This window comes from Rhinichthys klamathensis, unplaced genomic scaffold (genome assembly GCF_029890125.1).
Source record: "Rhinichthys klamathensis goyatoka isolate OS25496 unplaced genomic scaffold, OSU_Roscu_1.1 h1tg000242l_1, whole genome shotgun sequence".
Taxonomy (NCBI): Eukaryota; Metazoa; Chordata; class Actinopteri; order Cypriniformes; family Leuciscidae; genus Rhinichthys; species Rhinichthys klamathensis.
Window position 1 is genome coordinate 1,127,751 of NW_026606764.1, and position 18,939 is coordinate 1,146,689.

Here is an 18,939-nt window from a genome sequence, read left to right on the forward strand (position 1 = left end):
GCAGTCGCGAAAAGTCAAAGGAGACTCCCACGATCTCATGACGTATCCATGCACGTCGGGGTAGAAAGGATTCGGGTTCACCTCACCAAAAACCAATCATCAGCCTTGAGTGCTCGGGACATGGCGGAGGGTTCCACAAAGACATGATTTCATCACCCGGGGAACAAAATGAATGCTGGACCTCGGACGCCGCTCTGGTCAGCAATCTCATCCAGAACCGCACGGGTTGCAATGTGAAAGAGGAGGGTGTGGGCCGAGGATATTTCTTCGGTTTTGTTCCACACCAACTGCATCAGGTCACCCTGACCACCAGCCAAAGTATTTTATCGCATGGAGAAAATAGATCGGGGTGTGGATGAGCTCTATTGAGCTAAGCGAGTCTCGACCATAACATTTCGATAGTCATGTTTCCGCTGTGAAAACATGACGCATCCACGAACGCTGTCTGAGCGTGATCGAAGCCCAAACACGTCGATCAGACTACCGCGCTCAGAAATACACGGACAGACGTGCCACGTGCTAGCTCTTTTTGTGAGAAAAAAAAAACTTGCAGCAGTGCTGAAGCGCCCAGGGAGGAACACACACGCTGTTGCAGACCACTGCACAGTTCAGCAGGCAGGAATGTGAAACTCGCTGGAACACACCATCACACCAACACTGACTGGAAGCTGCTTGTCTAGAAGATTTCCGAAGATAGTCAGAGAATAGGCTGCAGGAGTGAAGAGGACCTCTTGGGTCCGAAGCAAAAACATGACTGCATGTTGCCAGCGTACTTTCTTATATACCCACGAGGTGTGGCGGAGTCACGCTATGCAAAATCCGCAGACCCATGGCATTTCTTTGCCATTCTTGTTTTGTAATTCTAAGCGAAACCCCATTTCGTCGTCACGACGTAACTCGTGGTGACTACGAAAAGGAACGATTGTTCCCAAACAGGCTTCCCTAAATACTTCCCCTGATTTAAAGAGTCAAATAAATAAACACACACACACACACACGCACGCACACACACACACACACACACACACACACACACTCTGAAACCACCAATATCAAGGGCCAGCCAAAGAAACAAAACAGTAAACAAAATGATGAAAACAGCATATAAAACATACTAAATGATGTGTTAAAGTAAATTAATAATGCAAAACGGTTTCTGTGAGTCAATGATGCAAACAGAGTTCAATTTGCCTGTAAAGAAGCTCTAAAAAGAAAATAAAGTGTCAATAGCAGTCACACAAACACTTCATGTTTAGTAAAGCTCACTGAAAATGACATTTTAAGCAGTGTTCTTACCATTTTTATGTAAATGGTCCTCTTCCTGACAGTAAAGACATGTATGTTACAAAATATTTATATTTTAAATAAATACTTTTCTTTTGAACTCTCTACTCATCAAAGAATATATATGATAATGGTAGATATAAGAAATGCTTCTTGATCAGCAAATCTGCATATTAGAATGATTTCTGAAGGATCTTGTGATACTGAAGACTAGAGTAATGATGCTGAAATTTCAGCTTTGCATCACATGAATTAAATTGAATTACATTACAATATTTGCAATATTACTGTTTTTGCTTTATTTTGATCATATACTGTAAAAGCAGTTTATTTTAAAAACATTTAACTAGTTTTTTTTTTTACAGTATACACTATCAATAAAAAATGAGTGTGTCCATTCTTTAGGAAGTGATGTGCAAATATCAGGAAAGCTATTTTAAAGCAGAAAATATAATTATTGTTTCTTTGATTTACACTGGAAATGTTTTATCAGACAAAAAGAGACTTTGATCTTTGCCAGAACTGGAACGTGCAGTTTGAAAAAAGTGACAGGACATGGCCTGACATGGACAATTAAGACAGGATTACAGTTTTTCTCGATTGTTTACACACATTGTCTGAAAGCATGCCTCATACTCTCAGAACTCTACACACAAATCAAAAAACACACACACACAATGGGCAAAACCCCTCAAAATGAAACTTTACATTCAAAACAATGTTATTTCTTCTCAAAATGGTATTTTGTTTTCAAATGACACACACAAACCATCATATGAATAGACATTTATAAGAACCAGTTGAACACTGATGTGCTCAATCAAAAACACTATGATGAATTAAAAACACTTCTTCTCCATTCATCATAATGACTTAGGCCGTTTTTTGGTTCAGTGTTACATATACAGACAGTACATACATACACTCACCTAAAGGATTATTAGGAACACTCCTCCTCCCCCTCCTCCTCCTCTCCTCCTCCTCCTCCTCCTCTCTCCCCCTCCCCCCCTCTCTCCCCCTCCCCTCCTCTCTCCCCCTCCTCCTCCTCCCCCTCCCCTCCTCCTCCTCCTCCTCCTCCCCCTCCCCCTCCCCTCCCCCTCCTCCTCCTCCTCCTCCTCCTCCTCCCCTCCTCCTCCCCCTCCTCCCCCTCCTCCTCCTCCCCTCCTCCTCCTCCTCCTCCTCCTCCCCCTCCTCCTCCTCTCCTCTCCTCCTCTCCTCCTCCTCCCCCTCCTCCTCCTCCTCCTCCTCCTCCTCCTCCTCTCTCCCCCTCCCCCCCTCTCTCCCCCTCTCCCCCTCTCTCCCCCTCTCCCCCTCTCTCCCCCTCTCCCCCTCCCCTCCCCTCCTCTCTCCCCTCCTCTCCTCTCTCCCCTCCTCTCTCCCCCTCCCCTCCTCTCTCCCCCTCCCCTCCTCTCTCCCCCTCCTCCTCCCTCCCTCCCCCTCCCTCTCTCCTCCATAATTTGGACTGTATGGTTACATGAGAGGTCTGGTTTTCAGATTAATAATGGTTTCCTGTAGTAATCACACTTTCATCTGACCCGCTGTATGGGCTGTCTGTGGTGCTCCATGTAAATTGAATTGTTTCCTGGAGTGAATAATTAAAACGCCTCTTTGGCTAATTATTCACACTAATTACTCTCTGTGCTTGTGACACTGAAGAAATGCAAGCTGATTGTCTTCTGTGGAGCCCAAAAAAATTGATTTACAGTGTGTGTGTGTGATGAGGTTCAGCTCATCATGAGGAAGCAAAAAATATGAAATGGGGAACATAAATCCTAAATTTTTGTACACAACCACCAAGCATGAACAATTTCACTCACAGCAGCTATAGCTATCAAGACTAATCTGCGCTGTTTTCGGCCAAAATGCCTAGAAAGTCTCATTAACATTCATTGAAAATGAAACTCAGCCTTGGAAGGAAACAATTCACAAAACAAAGAGACAATGAAGTCATGTGTGTCTGCATTATTTCTTCATTTTGATCATATCTGACCAAGAGCAGGGTCCTCAATGAGACGGTAAAAATAACCATCAATTATTAGTGGCACTTTTAATTTCTACAACACTAGTGGCACTAAACAGAATGGTAAAAATAATTGTTACATTTTCTATAGAAACTATGAGTGGTGTTTACACATGCAAACTCTCAAACACAATTATATGTTGTCGAAGAGTTACTATGTGGTCCTTAAAGTGTTAGAACGTTACTATGCAGTTGCTAGGGTGTATTGGGAGGTTGCTATGCAGTTGCTAGGGTATTTTGTGAGGTTCCTAAGAGGTTTCTTGAGATATGTAAAGGTATGTCTATCATATCCATGACACAAACATTGTACAAGGTAACATTATGCGTAATACTTTCTAACCCGGGGACTAGATTCACAAAATCTTCTTTAGGAAAAAGTTAAGAAATAAGAAATATTAATAAATTCCAATATGTTCTTAAAAATGTTCCTAAGTGCAAATCTAAAAAAAAATCTTAAGAACATCATCTGGCCGTTCTTGCTAAAGAGTCTCTGATCAACTCATATTTTTCAGATTACTGTAATAATCACAATAAGCATGCCCACTATTTTCCTCGCGACAGGCTTGATGGGAGCTCAGAAGCAGTCACTCTGCTTATTACACACACAGGGACACACAAGCTAGCCAAATATAAAAAATAAAAGGATTACAATGTAAAAGATTAATATTGTGTACATAAAGATATGGTGGAATCCGTCTTGTCCCGTAGATGGTCTGTTTGCGTGATTTAACCTCACGTACGAGCAGATCCGTTTCCTCGCTAGAGACGCATTCAGTCTTTCCGCTTGCAAATTCCGCCATGTAAATAGCAAATCCGCCATGGCGTAAGTGCTACTGGCTTTTAAAGGGAATAGGAGATGAGACTCTGGTTTGTTTATTTCATGTTACGCTGTTTCATGTTAAGAAGTAAGAATGTAAGAACTTTAAGAAGTTATTTACGATGATCTTTAACAAGATTATTTTTAGGAATTTGAATTCTTTTTAAGTTTTGTTTTAAAAACAAAATCTGAAGAAAAAATATAAGAACATCCTTAAGAACTATTTATGGGAATACAAAATATTCTTATCTTTAAGTTAGAAAATAAAAAGAAAATAGCAGTTTGAAACAGCTTGCCAAAATGACCCTGGAAAAGTTTGCTTAAGCTGGTAGAGACCTTTGAACTACAACTAGTCAACTACGTGTAGCTCTGGGGCTCTGCCTTCTTTGATGTGGAAAAAGTTCTCCGGTTCATTTCTTTTGTTCAGTCCGTCGAGGTCAGAAACAAGTAAAACATGAACACACTGGAGAGCTGCTTTATAGTAGAAAATTAAGTTGTAATTGAAACCGACACTGACACTGTTTTTTTTTTTTTTTTTATGTTTAATACTGTAAATCTACTTGCTTTAAATGGGTCCTTGGTTTGTTCCTGTTTGAGCATGAAAAAGTTATGGGATTTCTGTCAGGACCACTATCGTCAAAGATGATTTACAATCAGCATACAGTTTGGATTGACGATATGGTTCTGTTCTAAGCAAGAACTCCTTGCCCATTCATGCAGCCTAGCATGGATAAGGGGAGAGCAGTGATAACCCCCTTAGGGATAGAACAGAACCAACATAAATGTATTGCAGATACCATTAATGTTCTTAATGACAGTAATTTAATGTGACAACATAAATCAAGAAAAATGACAATCTGATTTGAAGAGGAATATCAGAAGGCCAAGTCCTGACTGTGGACGAGAGGAGGAGCTGGGGATGGAGGAGCAACGCGATAAAGCTGCTGATATTACTGAATGGGCCTTATATATAGGGATGCTGTGATAGGTGTCATATTCCTATAGGTAGATGTGGATCAGCTGAGAGTCTGATGTGAGCATGACTGACATAACCTGCCAGAACTAACACAACTTGATTTATTCTCTATATCAGTAAGCACTGTTTCTCAACTCCCTGAAATGCCTCGAATGTAGTCTTGATTTGTTCCGGGAACAAACACGTCACACTATTCCTCATTTAAATACTTCCTGTCAAACACATATGCAAAATAAAAGAGTGCAAGTCCTGGTAGAATTGGGTTAGAAGTGTGTTGCGCTATGTTTTCGGTTATGGTAAGGGGCGTGACATTTCCCAAACTGTCTACAGGGCTGGGCAGATTACTTAAAAATTTTAGTCGGTTAGCGATTCCAAATTACATAACAAAAATTGTAGTTAGTAACATAATCCATTACATTACACATGTTAGGTAATATAATCCGAGTTATTTTTGATTACTTTTAGATAAATTTTGACCTAATGCATTTATTACATTGATAGGATAATATTGTACCATGTTGATATAAAAATACAAATTGAAAGAAAATATATTCCATTCTTTGTTATCAACAGAAAAAACCATTATACATTGAACCTCAATGTATAAATTATAATGTAATGTTTAATGCACTTCATGTGCATTAAACATTACATTATATTATAATTTATACATTGAGGTTCATAAAGGAACTCCAGGGGGTTGGTGAGTTTTATGAAAAGTTAATAATTAAATAAATAATTTTTTTTATTAAAATAATTAATTTTAAAATAATACAAATTACAATAAAAATGTGTTCAGTTTGAAAGACAAATGCCTCCCAAAGACATAGCAATACATGGTTAAATTACTTACTGAGTGATGTTGAGAAAACACTGTATGAATGAAATTATTTCTTTAAATCCAGTGGTCAAATGCTTTGTGGTCTCTCAATTTCCCATGTAATTATAGCCACCTGACGAATGTGAGAATAACATGTAATCAATAAAAAAGTAGATGTAGTCTGACAACAAGTGTTTTAAAATGTAATATAATCTAATTACAAGTACTTCATTTTTGGAATCTGATTATGTAATTCAGATTACATGTAATCAGTTACTACCTAGCACTAGCTGTCTACCACAAACAAACAAACATGACATTGACATGTCGGACCACTTGAACTAACAGTGAAATGTTTTGAAAGTGCCACAGAGCCGCAGCGTTCACACTCTTGTCGTATAGTTGTCTCTGCACATTAAAATTGGATAGAAGAAAGTATTTTAACATGACACACTTCACCTTAAAGCAAAGACTCCAAATCTGCTGTAAAATTGAAATGACATTTGGAGAAGTTAGTTGATTTTTAAGTCAGGGTTGTTTAAATATTGAAGCAGTTTGCATTCACATTACAGTTTGGTTGACTTGGACAGCCACTAACATGGATGGCACCACATACATGCATCTGACTTTAGGGATTTAGAGAGAGAGAAAGAGGTCAACTCTCTCCTCCCTTTCAAGACATCCCGTCTCTCATCGTTAGAGGGAAGATCAAAGAGAAATGAGTTCATTTCAATATCCCTTATTTTCATATCAAAGACTTCAATAGCTTTTTGTTCATCCTACTGAAGCAGTTATGTGCGTAAATTTTATTCAACGGGTGCTCCACTTGGACAACTGAGGGACAATTTACAATTTCAGTGCAGCTCTCTCATTTTAGTAACGTTTTTTTTTTTTATTCTGTTTTCTTTATTGCATAATCCAAAACCTGTTCACCTGGGACTGAAATATGTTGGGAGGGGCTCAAATTTGGAAAAACGTATAGGATTATGATTTTACATTTCACAGTAGAATCGTCACCATGAGACTAAATGAGCATAATCAGACTTTAATGCATGAAAATGAAGTCGAAAGAAGTGCAAACTCTTTCATTTCAATGCAGCTTGGATCAATTTAGACTATAATATTCATACAGTCAGATCATTAGCTCAACAATAATATACAAAAAAATCTGCAGGTTTTTAAGTCACGATCTCTGTTGACTCATCTGCACAAAGATGAATCTGTTGTAATGAGTCACGCAGCAGATGTGACTTGTCTCATTTGAATAATATTGATTCATATCTGACAGTCAGAAAAACTTTTATACACAAGCTAAAGTACTAAGATATGTCAGTATAATCAGTGTAATGTCTTTGCTGTAATTAAATATTTTGCCTTAGTTTAAAACGTTTGTCTCAGTGCTACTAAAAAACTACTAAAACATATTTTGGTAATTGAAATAAAGCTAAAATTAAATAAATATTAGTGCAATTTAACCAACTGAATTCAAAATATTGCCTTGTCAATCTCTTATGTTCTGTTGAGATCCGCTGCACTTCCTTGTTGGTGGGGGTCACTTGATAGTTTTTATTTATTTTTTATTTATTATTTTTTATTTATGAAGGGACCATGCACAATTTTTAACATAAAATTTCCATTTCATGTACCTCAAGTGTGTGCCGTCCCTGGATCATAAACAGTGTATCATATACTTTAATAAACGAGCGTGCTACAAAGTGACAAGCAAATAGCCAATGACAAGTTGTGTTGCTGTGGGGTTCGGTTGCGCCATCGCAACACACAAACATATGTAAAAATGAGTGCCGTCCCTGCCGGCGATGAGGAGATTGTGAATAAAAAGGACATGTCCACTCGCCAAGTGTGGCAGTTTTTGTCCCAGCTAAGTACTGAAACACAATAAACTTTTTTCATCACCTTAACCGCTTCCATCGCTTGGAATATGCTACATATATTACAGATGTTGATCTACCTCAAAGTTTGCCTTGATTGCTCTATGTTCACAACGTTACATTGCACACATTTTGGAACATTTTATTTATTAAGTTCAAGATGTAAGATTTAAGAAAGATGACATGTCTTTACATTTTATGATGTTTTTGACTGGGGGAAAGAGCAAATGAGGATTTTAGAAAAAAAAGCATTTTAAATGAATATATTCAAAATATGAACAATGGCGTTTTTTTTGTTGTTTTTTACAGAAGACCCATAGTGATGTAAAAAATGAAATAGAATGGAGATTGTGATGGGCAAGTGATTTGTTTATGAGTCATGCTTCAAATGTAAGAGGAGGATTTGCTATTTTATTCTCAAAGAAAATTAATATAACCACTACGTCTATTAATGTGATAGAAAAATAATGAATTCTAGCTGTTCAAGCAAGTACAAATAGTATTGGTTTTGTTTTTATTAATGTTTATCCACCAAATATAGCGACGGGGAGGATAAAGATTTTTTAAAAGTTACACGTGTTCTTAAATAATTGTGATGAAAATGTCTGTATTTTGGGTTGACTGGAGGAAACAAAATAATTATGATGACAATATTGTTCAATTGTGGGATATGGGAAAGAAACAAATTCGAATATTGCGTACAGTGCAAATAGTAGGATACATTTTTTTCAAACTTAAAGCAGATTGAAAAGGAGTTAATTTTTGGAATTTTTGTGACAGTTGGAAAGCTGGAGGGAGAAAAATAGATGGCTTTAGCCTTATTATTTCATGAGAAAGCAAAAGGAGCTTTAATCAGAGCTAGTTTTACCTCTTTGAGAGAGATGGATGCACCTTTTCAAATTTGGAACAGAAAGAAAGAGAACAAAAAAAATATGTTGCATTTAAAATCTGTGGATGGAAATTTGACTTCTGTTTCTAGATTTTACAGTAATATTCTGAGAAAAGCAGTGGCAGTTAGTGGACGCTTACTTGCTCTTCTTCCTAGTGAAATTAGTGTAAACTACAACACAAACATACACACAAATATACTACATGGTATTGTGTAATATATTGAGTAATGGACAGCTAGCAAAAAGGACAACTTTTCCCCCTGGGTTTTTATATAATATTTTCTAAACCTTGTGATTTAATAAATTTCCCTGTAGCGGTCTTACTATAAAATACCATGTTTTAATACAGTGAATAAATTTAAAAGTAAAATAGAGAATTTTAGAAGAAAAGCAGCTTTATTGTTTCAAAACATGTCTCTTGTTTATTAAACTTAAAAAAGCATAAAGCACATGTAAGGAAATAACTAAAATGTCATCTCTTTAAGGGTTAGAAGTCACAACAAACAAAAATAAACAAGATGTTCCCCAAATCAGATTCTGAATTACAAGTTTTTAACAAATTACTAATAAGTATACTGTACAAAAAATGAACTCTGGACACAAACATAGTGAATTACTCTATTCACCTGATTTTGAGTGAATACCTGCAAAGATAAGGATGCAAGAGAACGCGCGCGCGTGTGTGTGTGTGTGTGTGTGTAATATTTATATAAAGGCCCACTCAAAATCCATAATTTTTTTAAACAGACAGGAGACACGAGGGTTCACTGTTTTTTTTTTTTCTGGGCAACCATCCCCGTCCGCTTTGATATGACTCCTCCAGCCTTGGTGCCTTTTTCTGGATTGATCCAGATGAACCGCCTGAAAAACGGTGTTTGTTCAGAATTAGTTTACTCACACACAACATATAAATTTGCTATAATCTTGACTATTCTTGTATTAAGAATACTTCCTTTTACTTTGTCAGGAAAGGAGAGCTTTCTTAACAATATTTTGGGGGTAAAAGATGTGATTTAATCTAGATTAAAAATATCTCTGTATTCAAGCTTTCACATAACACATCTTATATGCTATTTTAGCAATGTTTGATAAATTGTAACAAATTCACATGATCATCATTTTGGTGTCAAAGATGAGTCTGCTTCCTTTCAAGATTTTCACCAACACCTCACCACCGATGCAAAACAATCTCAGCAAAGAAGAATATCCACCAAAATAAAACATCCATAAAAATTACGTGCTAGGCAAAGTAACATTGCAGCAGCAATAATGAAACTTTGAATATGAATTGTTCTTAATGATTATTCTAAATTACGTGCTGGGCAAAGTAACATTGCAGCAGCAATAACGAAACTTTGAATATGAATTATTCTTTATGCTTATTCTATCACTAAACTTATATCAAACAACTTGGATCGATGCAAAAATAAAGCCATAAAGACTAGGCCTACTAGTACAAAAAAAATAAAATAATAGAAAATAAATAAATAAAAAAAATTCACCCACAGACAAGAGATATGTACAGATTACAACAAGTTTACCCACATTTGAAAGCACAATGACCCCGAAATTAAGGTTTTGTCTAACGTTGGGACTTGGGAGGTTTCGCAAATTATGAAAAGCAAGCTGCATGCATGGTTTTAGCCAACAACACCGGTCATTTTGTGCGCCACAGAGACATTGATGTAATTGAAATGCAACAGTACTTGAAGGCTTTGCAGAAACTTTGCAGAAGAATTTAAAGCTGCAGTCCGTAGCTTTTTTGGGGTTAAAAATGATCCAAAATACATATTTGAGAAAATACATAACCAGCAAGTGTTCAAAACTCTCTGCTTGCCTTAGCTCGATTCAAAGCGGTAAGCTTGTAATAATGTTTTTAATTCCAGTGGTACTGTTGGATTTCCGCGGGAGATTCGAGCATGTCTTTGCGTCATTACGTCACATCTGTACACATAAAGAAGGAATCTCGGCTAGTAGGCTATATTGCGAGTGAGGATGCTGAAGGTGGAGATTTATAGCCTTTTCTCACTGCACTTGATTTAATTAAACTTATCAATTTGATGGCGGATCCAGAAAGGTTCAAACGACAATCACCAGTGACAACAGATTCACCCGCTGTAAAATGCAAAAGACTTCGTTCGGACTTCGGAGTGGCTACAGAAAAAAAAGAGACTGCAACCGGACCCATGCGAAAACAAGGATACATATCGGAAGGACATTACATGTAGTCACGCAATGCTTGCTGACGTTGTTAACATTAACAATTAGAGAACAAAGTATAATTTGCACGGTTTTTCGTGATATGATAACTTATAAGCGATTGTTAGATTTAATCAGCGTGATTACTGCAATGTCAGAACCAGAACAAAAGTGGATGTTTCTTACTAGTTCAGATGACATTTTCCGGTGAAAATTCTTATGTTGGTCACACTTCCAAAAAGAATAATCTGTGATTCTGAATGCCAGTATCCACACCGACGCGGTGACTGACAGCCTCACACTCTCCTCAAACATTGTGTTCCTCCGCGCTGTGAGGTGTCGAGGGTGTTGAAGTACAACTCACGTAAAGTTGGTAATTCCGCGAATGACTGCAATTGCAGATTTCGAACTGAGATGGCGACAAAGAGGAAAAACGCTGGACTGCAGCTTTAACTATGTTGGATGAAACTCACCCTGTAATCGGGAATTATCCGTGTCAGGAATCCAACTTCACTCACAATGTCGCAGTTGGTGCTTTTATCACTGAAATGAGCGAATAAAAAAAAGTTGCAGTTCCAATATCCACAATACGAGTAGTTACAATTGCAGATATAATGTATTTTTCTATTACAACGAGCAAAACTAAAGGGGACTCACCATTATCAGTATGAAGACGGATGAAAAATCCATGCATGCTCACTGCAGTCTTCCGTAGGCTAGCCAAAAATACTGTTACTGTTGGTTATACAATCTAATTTAATAATTTATGTTATCCCTGCTATGTTTTTTTTGTCAAATAATTTTTGAAAGGAAAAAATATATATAAATAAAGAGGTATAAATGTCAAATCTCTCTCTCTCTCTCTCTCTCTCTCTCTCTCTCTCTCTCTCTCTCTCTCTCTCTCTCTCTCTCTTTCTGATGGCATGCATTTATGTATTTTGGAGGAGGCGTGGCTTTTAGAGAGGGTGGAATCTTATGCTTTCAAAGCTAGGTTGATATTGCTAGCCTCTCTGAAATTGCCTACAAGTTCTTCCCCTATACCGCTTACAGTAACAAACAGGATGGATGGAGGAAAAATGCACAATACTACATACATATGCAGTAATGTCTGAGAGGAACTTTCATGGAGATTATTATTTTTCAAATGCATGGATCTTGTATTAACAATATTTGTTTTGTGGAAGAGAAAAAGGTTTCAACAGGAGCAGTGAGGACAGAAAAACAGTAATGAAGAGCAGCGGTCATATTGCATGACTCTTCAACATCTAATATACTCCAGCACCCAATGAATATTAATGTCACAGAGTGGGCCACTTCCACAGGCTTTGATTCTGCCTAAAGCTGAGAATAGAAAAAGATGTGTCATGTGGAAAAGGGGTCAAAAATAATAATTATCTATAATTTAAATTAAAGGTTACTATAAGCAAATTAACTACTGACAGCTCATACAGCACAGCTATCATGCCAGTAATGTCACCAAAAAAACCTGTGTTTAAATGAGTTTAGATAAATATATGTATTTTATTATTATTAATAATATTATTTAGACCAGTATGTCACAGGCATGTGTTGATAGAAATTATTTAGGGGGCTTCAGTCTTACTGACTTTTAATTGTTCATTCAATCCATTGTGGATACCAGTAGGCTTTTTTTTTTTTTTTTTTTTTTAAATGACACCTTTAACTCCTTTGTAGTCCGATGTCCCGCCCGCGGGACGTTGGGCTGTTTCAGAGGTTTAATTCTTGCAAGAATTTTTTTTTACTAAAAAATGTAAACATGTTATACACCTTTGGAAAGCTGAGATTCTCGTGATTCGAGCGATGTAAGCCGTTTTAAGATACAATCAACACAGCGGGTACAATCTGTCAATTTGTCAGACCACCAATAGCCAAAAAAACAAACACAAACTGGAAGAAACTCATCAAGGAAGACTCTTGTTAGTCCATGATCCATTACATTCCAACAAAAATGGTTTGGTTACACTGTAAAGGGTCCATACAATCAAATTCAATGAAGGATTTAGTCCATAACACATTTATTTATCAATAAACATCCACGGAATGTATTACTAGCATTTCGCGTTAGCCGCCAGCACGATCACAACTTCGACGCATTCAATGATCTAGTTTCATTTGAAAAGTAAACATTGAAGGAAATGTGATATCAAAATGGCCACTGACCCCTGAACTTTTGATTGACAGGTCATTTGAGCCAATCGGTCCATGATTGAGGTGTCACCTGTTGTCAATAGCCAAAGAGCGCAATGATGAAGAATGGTACCGCCCTCTCTTTTAGTGACAGTAAATCGACCCAGTTGCAATAGAGAATGGAAATGACGGTTTTTCTTATAGCCAATGAATTTCTGTAATGATTTATATGCAGCTTTAGTGGGCCGATCCCTCAGATAATGCGCGAAGTTCCTGCGCAAAGCACCGTATTGATTCATGCGTCCGTGCGTAAACAGACCATTGGACGAGTTGACGATTTAAAATAGCTAACAAGTGCAAGATGGCAAAGAAAACTACGAAAACCCACTTCTTACTCGAAGAAGTGATTGAACAGTGTACTCGCCGTGATAGTGATGAGTCGGAGGATGACATTTCTGACGAAGAGAGCAATGTGTCCTCCATTGATTCAGTAGCAGAGGATTTGTTTTTGGATGGTGGCGACGTCACTCTCGACAAGTAAGTTTTATTATATTATACAACATATTTGACTGTATGTACTGAGGTATGTGTTTGTTTTGAGGTGTATTTGTCAGCTTATGTCGTGTGTTTGGTGTTTTATGTCGAGTGTGTGTGTGTGTGTGTGTGTGTGTGTGTGTGTGTGTGTGTGTGTGTGTGTGTTTTACGCGTAAGCTACCTGCTAACTTCTGTCGTGTGCGCTTGTGCAGGATTGTTTGTTTATTTGGGCTCAAGCACAGGTGTGTGTGTGTGTGTGTGTGTGTGTGTGTGTGTGTGTGTGTGTGTGTGTGTGTGTGTGTGTTTTACGCGTAAGCTACCTGCTAACTTCTGTCGTGTGCGCTTGTGCAGGATTGTTTGTTTATTTGGGCTCAAGCACAGGTGTGTGTGTGTGTGTGTGTGTGTGTGTGTGTGTGTGTGTGTGTGTGTGTGTGTGTGTGTGTGTGTGTGTGTGTGTGTGTGTGTGTGCGTGTGTGTGTGTGTGTGTGTGTGTGCTCATGTGCTCATGAACTGTATAACCTGATTGTTTGTGTGCATGTTGTTCTGTTTATATGCTTGTGAATACAGAAACAATGTAAATTGTTTTGTAAATTACTTATTTCTTTGTTGTTGTTTTTTTTATATCACAGACCATCATCTGATAATGAATCAGATGAAGACTGGGAGCCTGTCAGAAAAAAAGAGCATACTGAGGGACAGAATGACAGCACCTCGACAGAAGAGGAGCCCCACCCTTCACCTTCCCAGAGAGGTTCAGTCAGCAAAACAACAAGAGGGCGGGGGAGAGGCAGAGCACGGGGGAGAGGCAGAGCACAGGGGAGAGGCAGAGCACAGGGGAGGGGGAGAGGCAGAGGGAGAACTGGCAGCAGCAGCCAGGTGGAATCTAACACTTCTGAAGCTGGATGGAATGATGTGGACATTCCAGACGTGACGCCACCACAGCCTACCTTCAGACCCACCAATACACCAGGACCCCGGCTCATTTGTACCGCAACTTATACAGTTCTCCAGCTTTTTCAACTTTTTTTTTCAAACACCCTGATAGAGTCAATAATACAAAACACTAATGACTTTGGATCAACTCACTATTCAAAGCCCTCCAACCCGTGGATCGACATTACCCTGCAGGAAATGTTTGCCTTCATGGCCATGGTAATATATATGGGTATTGTGAAACTTCCTTCATTAACGGATTTCTGGCGAGGGGGTAATCTCTACAGCTTGCCGTTCCCTAAAAAGGTCATTACAGGGAAGAAATTTCTTCGGATCTGCCGCTCCCTTCACATTAGTAGCATGGTGGACGATGCTGCTAATGAGCAGAGAAGAGGCACAGCAGGATTTGATCGTCTCTGCAAAATAAAACCACTGTACATCGAGATGAGGGATGCCTGCAAAAGGAACTTTCACCCTGGCCAAGAAATTTCCGTTGATGAGAGGATGGTGGCCTCAAAAGCACGCATCGGGCTAAAGCAGTACATGAAGAATAAGCCAGTTCGCTGGGGATACAAACTTTTTGTTCTTGCTGACTCGCGCAATGGGTACACTTGGGACTTCTTTGTATATGAAGGGAAGCTGCAAGGAAACAGTGGCAAGGGGCTCAGTTACGAGTCTGTGATGGAGCTTCTTGACACAAAGTTGCTTGGTACAGGCTACAAGTTGTTCGTAGATAATTTTTACACCAGTCCCTCTCTTTTCCGTGACCTCCTTCAGAAGAGGATCTGGGCGTGTGGAACCATACGCACAAACAGACTTGGTTTTCCGAAAACAAAAATCAATGTTCTGGACTCGAAATCTCCCCGTGGCAGTATAAGATGGATCCGGAAGGACTCCCTCCTCTTTGTCCAGTGGCGAGACACAAGGGATGTGTTTATGTGTTCCACACTCCACACAGCCCATGCGGGGGACACTGTTCAGAGGAGAGTCAGGGATCCAGATGGGCGCTGGGTGTTGAAGGACATCTCTGTTCCACCAGCGGTGAAGGAGTACAACCGGTATGTATTATATAATCAACAATCTTTTATGCTATTTGAAATTAGATAAAAAATCTCAATGTTTTTTTTTTTATGTCCAAACAGGTACATGGGTGGAGTGGACCTATCTGATGCCCTGATAGGTTATTACAAAGTCATCCACAAGACCCAGAAGTGGTACAAGACATTTTTTTATCACTTCATAGACATTGCGGTTGTGAATGCCTTCCTTCTTCACAAGGATATCTGTAAAGGTAAAGGAGAGGTACCCATGCACCAGAAGGCCTTTAGGGAGACGCTTGTTGAGGAGCTGGCAGCAGCAGCTGGCAGACCTGCTCCATCCCACACTCCACACACAGCACATCACAAGCCTGTGCACATCAGTGGACACAGCACTGCAGGTCGTCTGAGGTGCAGACACTGCCAGGCAAAGACGCCAATAAGGTGCTCCTCCTGCGACGTGCCTTTGTGCTTTGTCCCAAATCGGGATTGCTATAATGATTGGCATGTTGCAAATAACCTTTGAAAAATGTTAGGTGAAATCTGTTTTAGAGCTCTCATAGTTTTGTTTGAGTAGATGTGCCCCTGGAAGAGATATTTTCTTGGATTCAGAAAAATATCATTTGTAAATAGTTTGAAATACATATACATACAATGTATGTGTGTGTATATATATATATATATATATATATATATAGTGTGAGTTCAAATATTAAAGTGTTTTAGTACCATAGCACTTGTTTTGTCTCTTTTTTTTGTAGAAAGTTTGGTTTCAAGAATTGAGAAAAAAAAAAAAAAACACTGTAATGTGTTTATGCTTCAGTTACTATGTGTCAGCAATTATTGCCAGTGAATCTGGATTCAGGAATATAAGGAATATAATAGCCCTAAGTGTAACCTTTCATTAGAGCCCAAAATTATGACTGCAGAGTAAAGCATTCAAGAATGGCAGCATTTTATGTGTCTATGGGCACAAAGGGTCCTTTGGAGTCTCCAAGTGGCCTTTTTTGGGAAGCGCCTAGACATACACTTAGATAAACAGGTGTAAAACACTCATTTTCTAAGCTATTGTTATAAAATTTTAAACTGGGTTTGGTAAGGCTTCATGCTGTGATCCCATTATGTTTTCCAGCTAATAGCTCTCAGCTGTAGTTATCTGCAGGCATCTGTTTAAAAAAAAACATGTAGGCGGATTTTTTTTGGTCCTTTTACATTGTGTTCAAAGTTCTATTACTCAATACCAGTAAGACTTACAGTGATTCTGACTATGTAGGAACAAACCTCTGAGTGTCACCTTTCAAAAGAAACCAAAATCATGCATATACTCCAAATGGTTCAAGAACAGCATGCAATTTAAATTGGGTAGGCCTTTTTTAGGCGTTTTAGGCAAATTTTGCAGGAACGCCAGAGCTTTTAACAATTACTATTTGTTACTGTTACACACTGTTACATGCCATAAACCCCATGATTCTCAAAAGTATTCCTCCTCGTTTTCCTGTTCTCACACACAGAGACCCCAGATCCCATTAGACAGGGTATTTATTGGCCAGTCTAGCCTGTTTAATCCTCTTTTAACTTCCTCCACCTCATTTCTCATTGTGGATCTGGTTTTCCACCTGTCTTCCCCTTTACCCGTGCCCATGATTGTGAGTGTGACATAAAACTTGACACAAAATTGCCAGCTAAGCAACTTACTCGGCAATGAAAATTGTTCAAAATTAACGAGTAAGATTCTCAATCCATTTTATACTGTATATATTGATATACATCACTCACTGAACACTTAATTAGGTACACCTGTTCAACTGCTCGTTAATGCAAATATCTAACCAGCCACTCACATGACAGCCACTCAATGTATTTAGGCATGTATGGTCAGGACGTTTGATTTTGAAATTAGCATCAAAATGTGGAAGAAATGTGATTTAAGTGACTTTGAACATGGCATGGTGTTTGGTTCCAGAGGGGCTTGTCTAAGTATTTCAGAAAGTGCTGATCTCCTTGGATTTTTATGCACAACCATCTCTAGGGTTTACAGAGAACGGTCCAAAAATTAGAAAACATACAGTGAGCAAAAGACTTAAGGGTGAAAATGCCTTGTTGATGCCAGAGGTCAGAGGAGAATGGTCAGACTGGTTCGAGCTGATAGGCAACAGTAACTCAAATAAACACTTGTTACAACCGAGGTCTGCAGAAGAGCATCTCTGAACGCTAAACACATCGAACATGAAGCAGATGGACTACAGCAGCAGAAAAACACACCAGGTGCCTCTCCTGTCAGATAAGAACAGGAAACTGAGGCTACAATTTGCACGGCTCACCAAAATTGGACAGTAGAAGACTGAAAAGATGTTGCCTGGTCCATTGAGTCTCGATTTCTACTGCGACATACAGCATGTACTCACACTATGCGATCTGAACAGTACCCGATCGCATTTGACCCCCAAAGTCTGGTTCATTTGACTAGTGTGATCACTCCGTACCATTCGTTTAAACATTCCTGGTCCGCTTGGAAGAGGTTCAGTTGGGCTCAGGCACATGTAATGCATGTAATATGAGCACTAACCGTGCCAGAGCACGGAACAGCATTGCGCTACTGTCATCACATACATCTTCTATTACTACTTGGGCAATTCCCCTTTTAATTCATTAGAGCATATTTAGGTTTATAACAGGTCTGATTCTCACCTTATTGATGAACAGGAATTGTAGTTTGAGAGCAAAAGCTGCAAATTCCTACCCTGGGTCCGCCCTCCTACGTACTTCCGTTCAATTTTCATTTTCCTTCAGTACATCGTCTGGGTTTGCGGTATATTCGTGGGTTTTCTCCGGCCAATTTTTACCTGTCCAATCAGCGAACAGCGGGAGTGGCTGAGAACGATGACGTTGATGGCAGCGGAGAAAGATGCGAGTGAAGCCATTCGGTCTGTTGTGTTGAATGAGTTGGCTAAGGCGAACGCTAGCGATTGGTTATGGCAGATCCAGAGTGGCTCTGGACAGATCCAATAGTTTTAAACTTCAACAGAGTACCCGCCTTCGGGGAAGTTAACACTTATCAATGGGGAGTGGCCAGACTCTCTGTACAAATGAAATGTACGAGAGTCTGGTAGGATCAGGCTAGCAAATTCCTCCATCAACGTCAGCTGCCTTCTGATACGTACAGCACAATCAAGTAAAAATCGCTGCGCGGCATAAATGATACATAAATTAGGCAGTCGATTAGCGAAAGCAGTTTTATTCTAAACAAAATGTTGCATCGTAAAAGACGTAAGCGTGCTCCGGCCCGAAACGTTAAGTACAATTTGAGTGCTGGCCAGTGGAGGAGTGGGAAGGGGGGACAATCGCGCTCGGGCTCGGTACAAGGCAACCATGCCTAGTGTGAGTACACCCTC

The 18,939-nt window shown here is 39.1% G+C and overlaps 1 protein-coding gene across 1 annotated transcript; it reads left to right on the plus strand.

Annotated features, from left to right (window-relative positions):
• The first annotated feature begins 14,870 nt into the window (after positions 1-14,870).
• On the plus strand, positions 14,871-16,073 carry LOC130100456 (piggyBac transposable element-derived protein 4-like). Its single transcript, XM_056265934.1, has 2 exons — positions 14,871-15,568; positions 15,653-16,073. Exons 1-2 carry the CDS (start codon positions 14,871-14,873, stop codon positions 16,071-16,073), a joined length of 1,119 nt encoding a protein of 372 aa, XP_056121909.1.
• Positions 16,074-18,939: the final 2,866 nt, after the last annotated feature.

What these genes read in the sequence shown, in the direction of transcription:
- LOC130100456 (XM_056265934.1), top strand. Translation starts at nt 14,871, where the DNA reads ATGGTGGACGATGCTGCTAATGAGCAGAGAAGAGGCACAGCAGGATTT. An exon ending in GCGGTGAAGGAGTACAACCG is followed by an intron (nt 15,569 to 15,652) that starts GTATGTATTATA and finishes ATGTCCAAACAG; the next exon opens with GTACATGGGTGGAGTGGACC.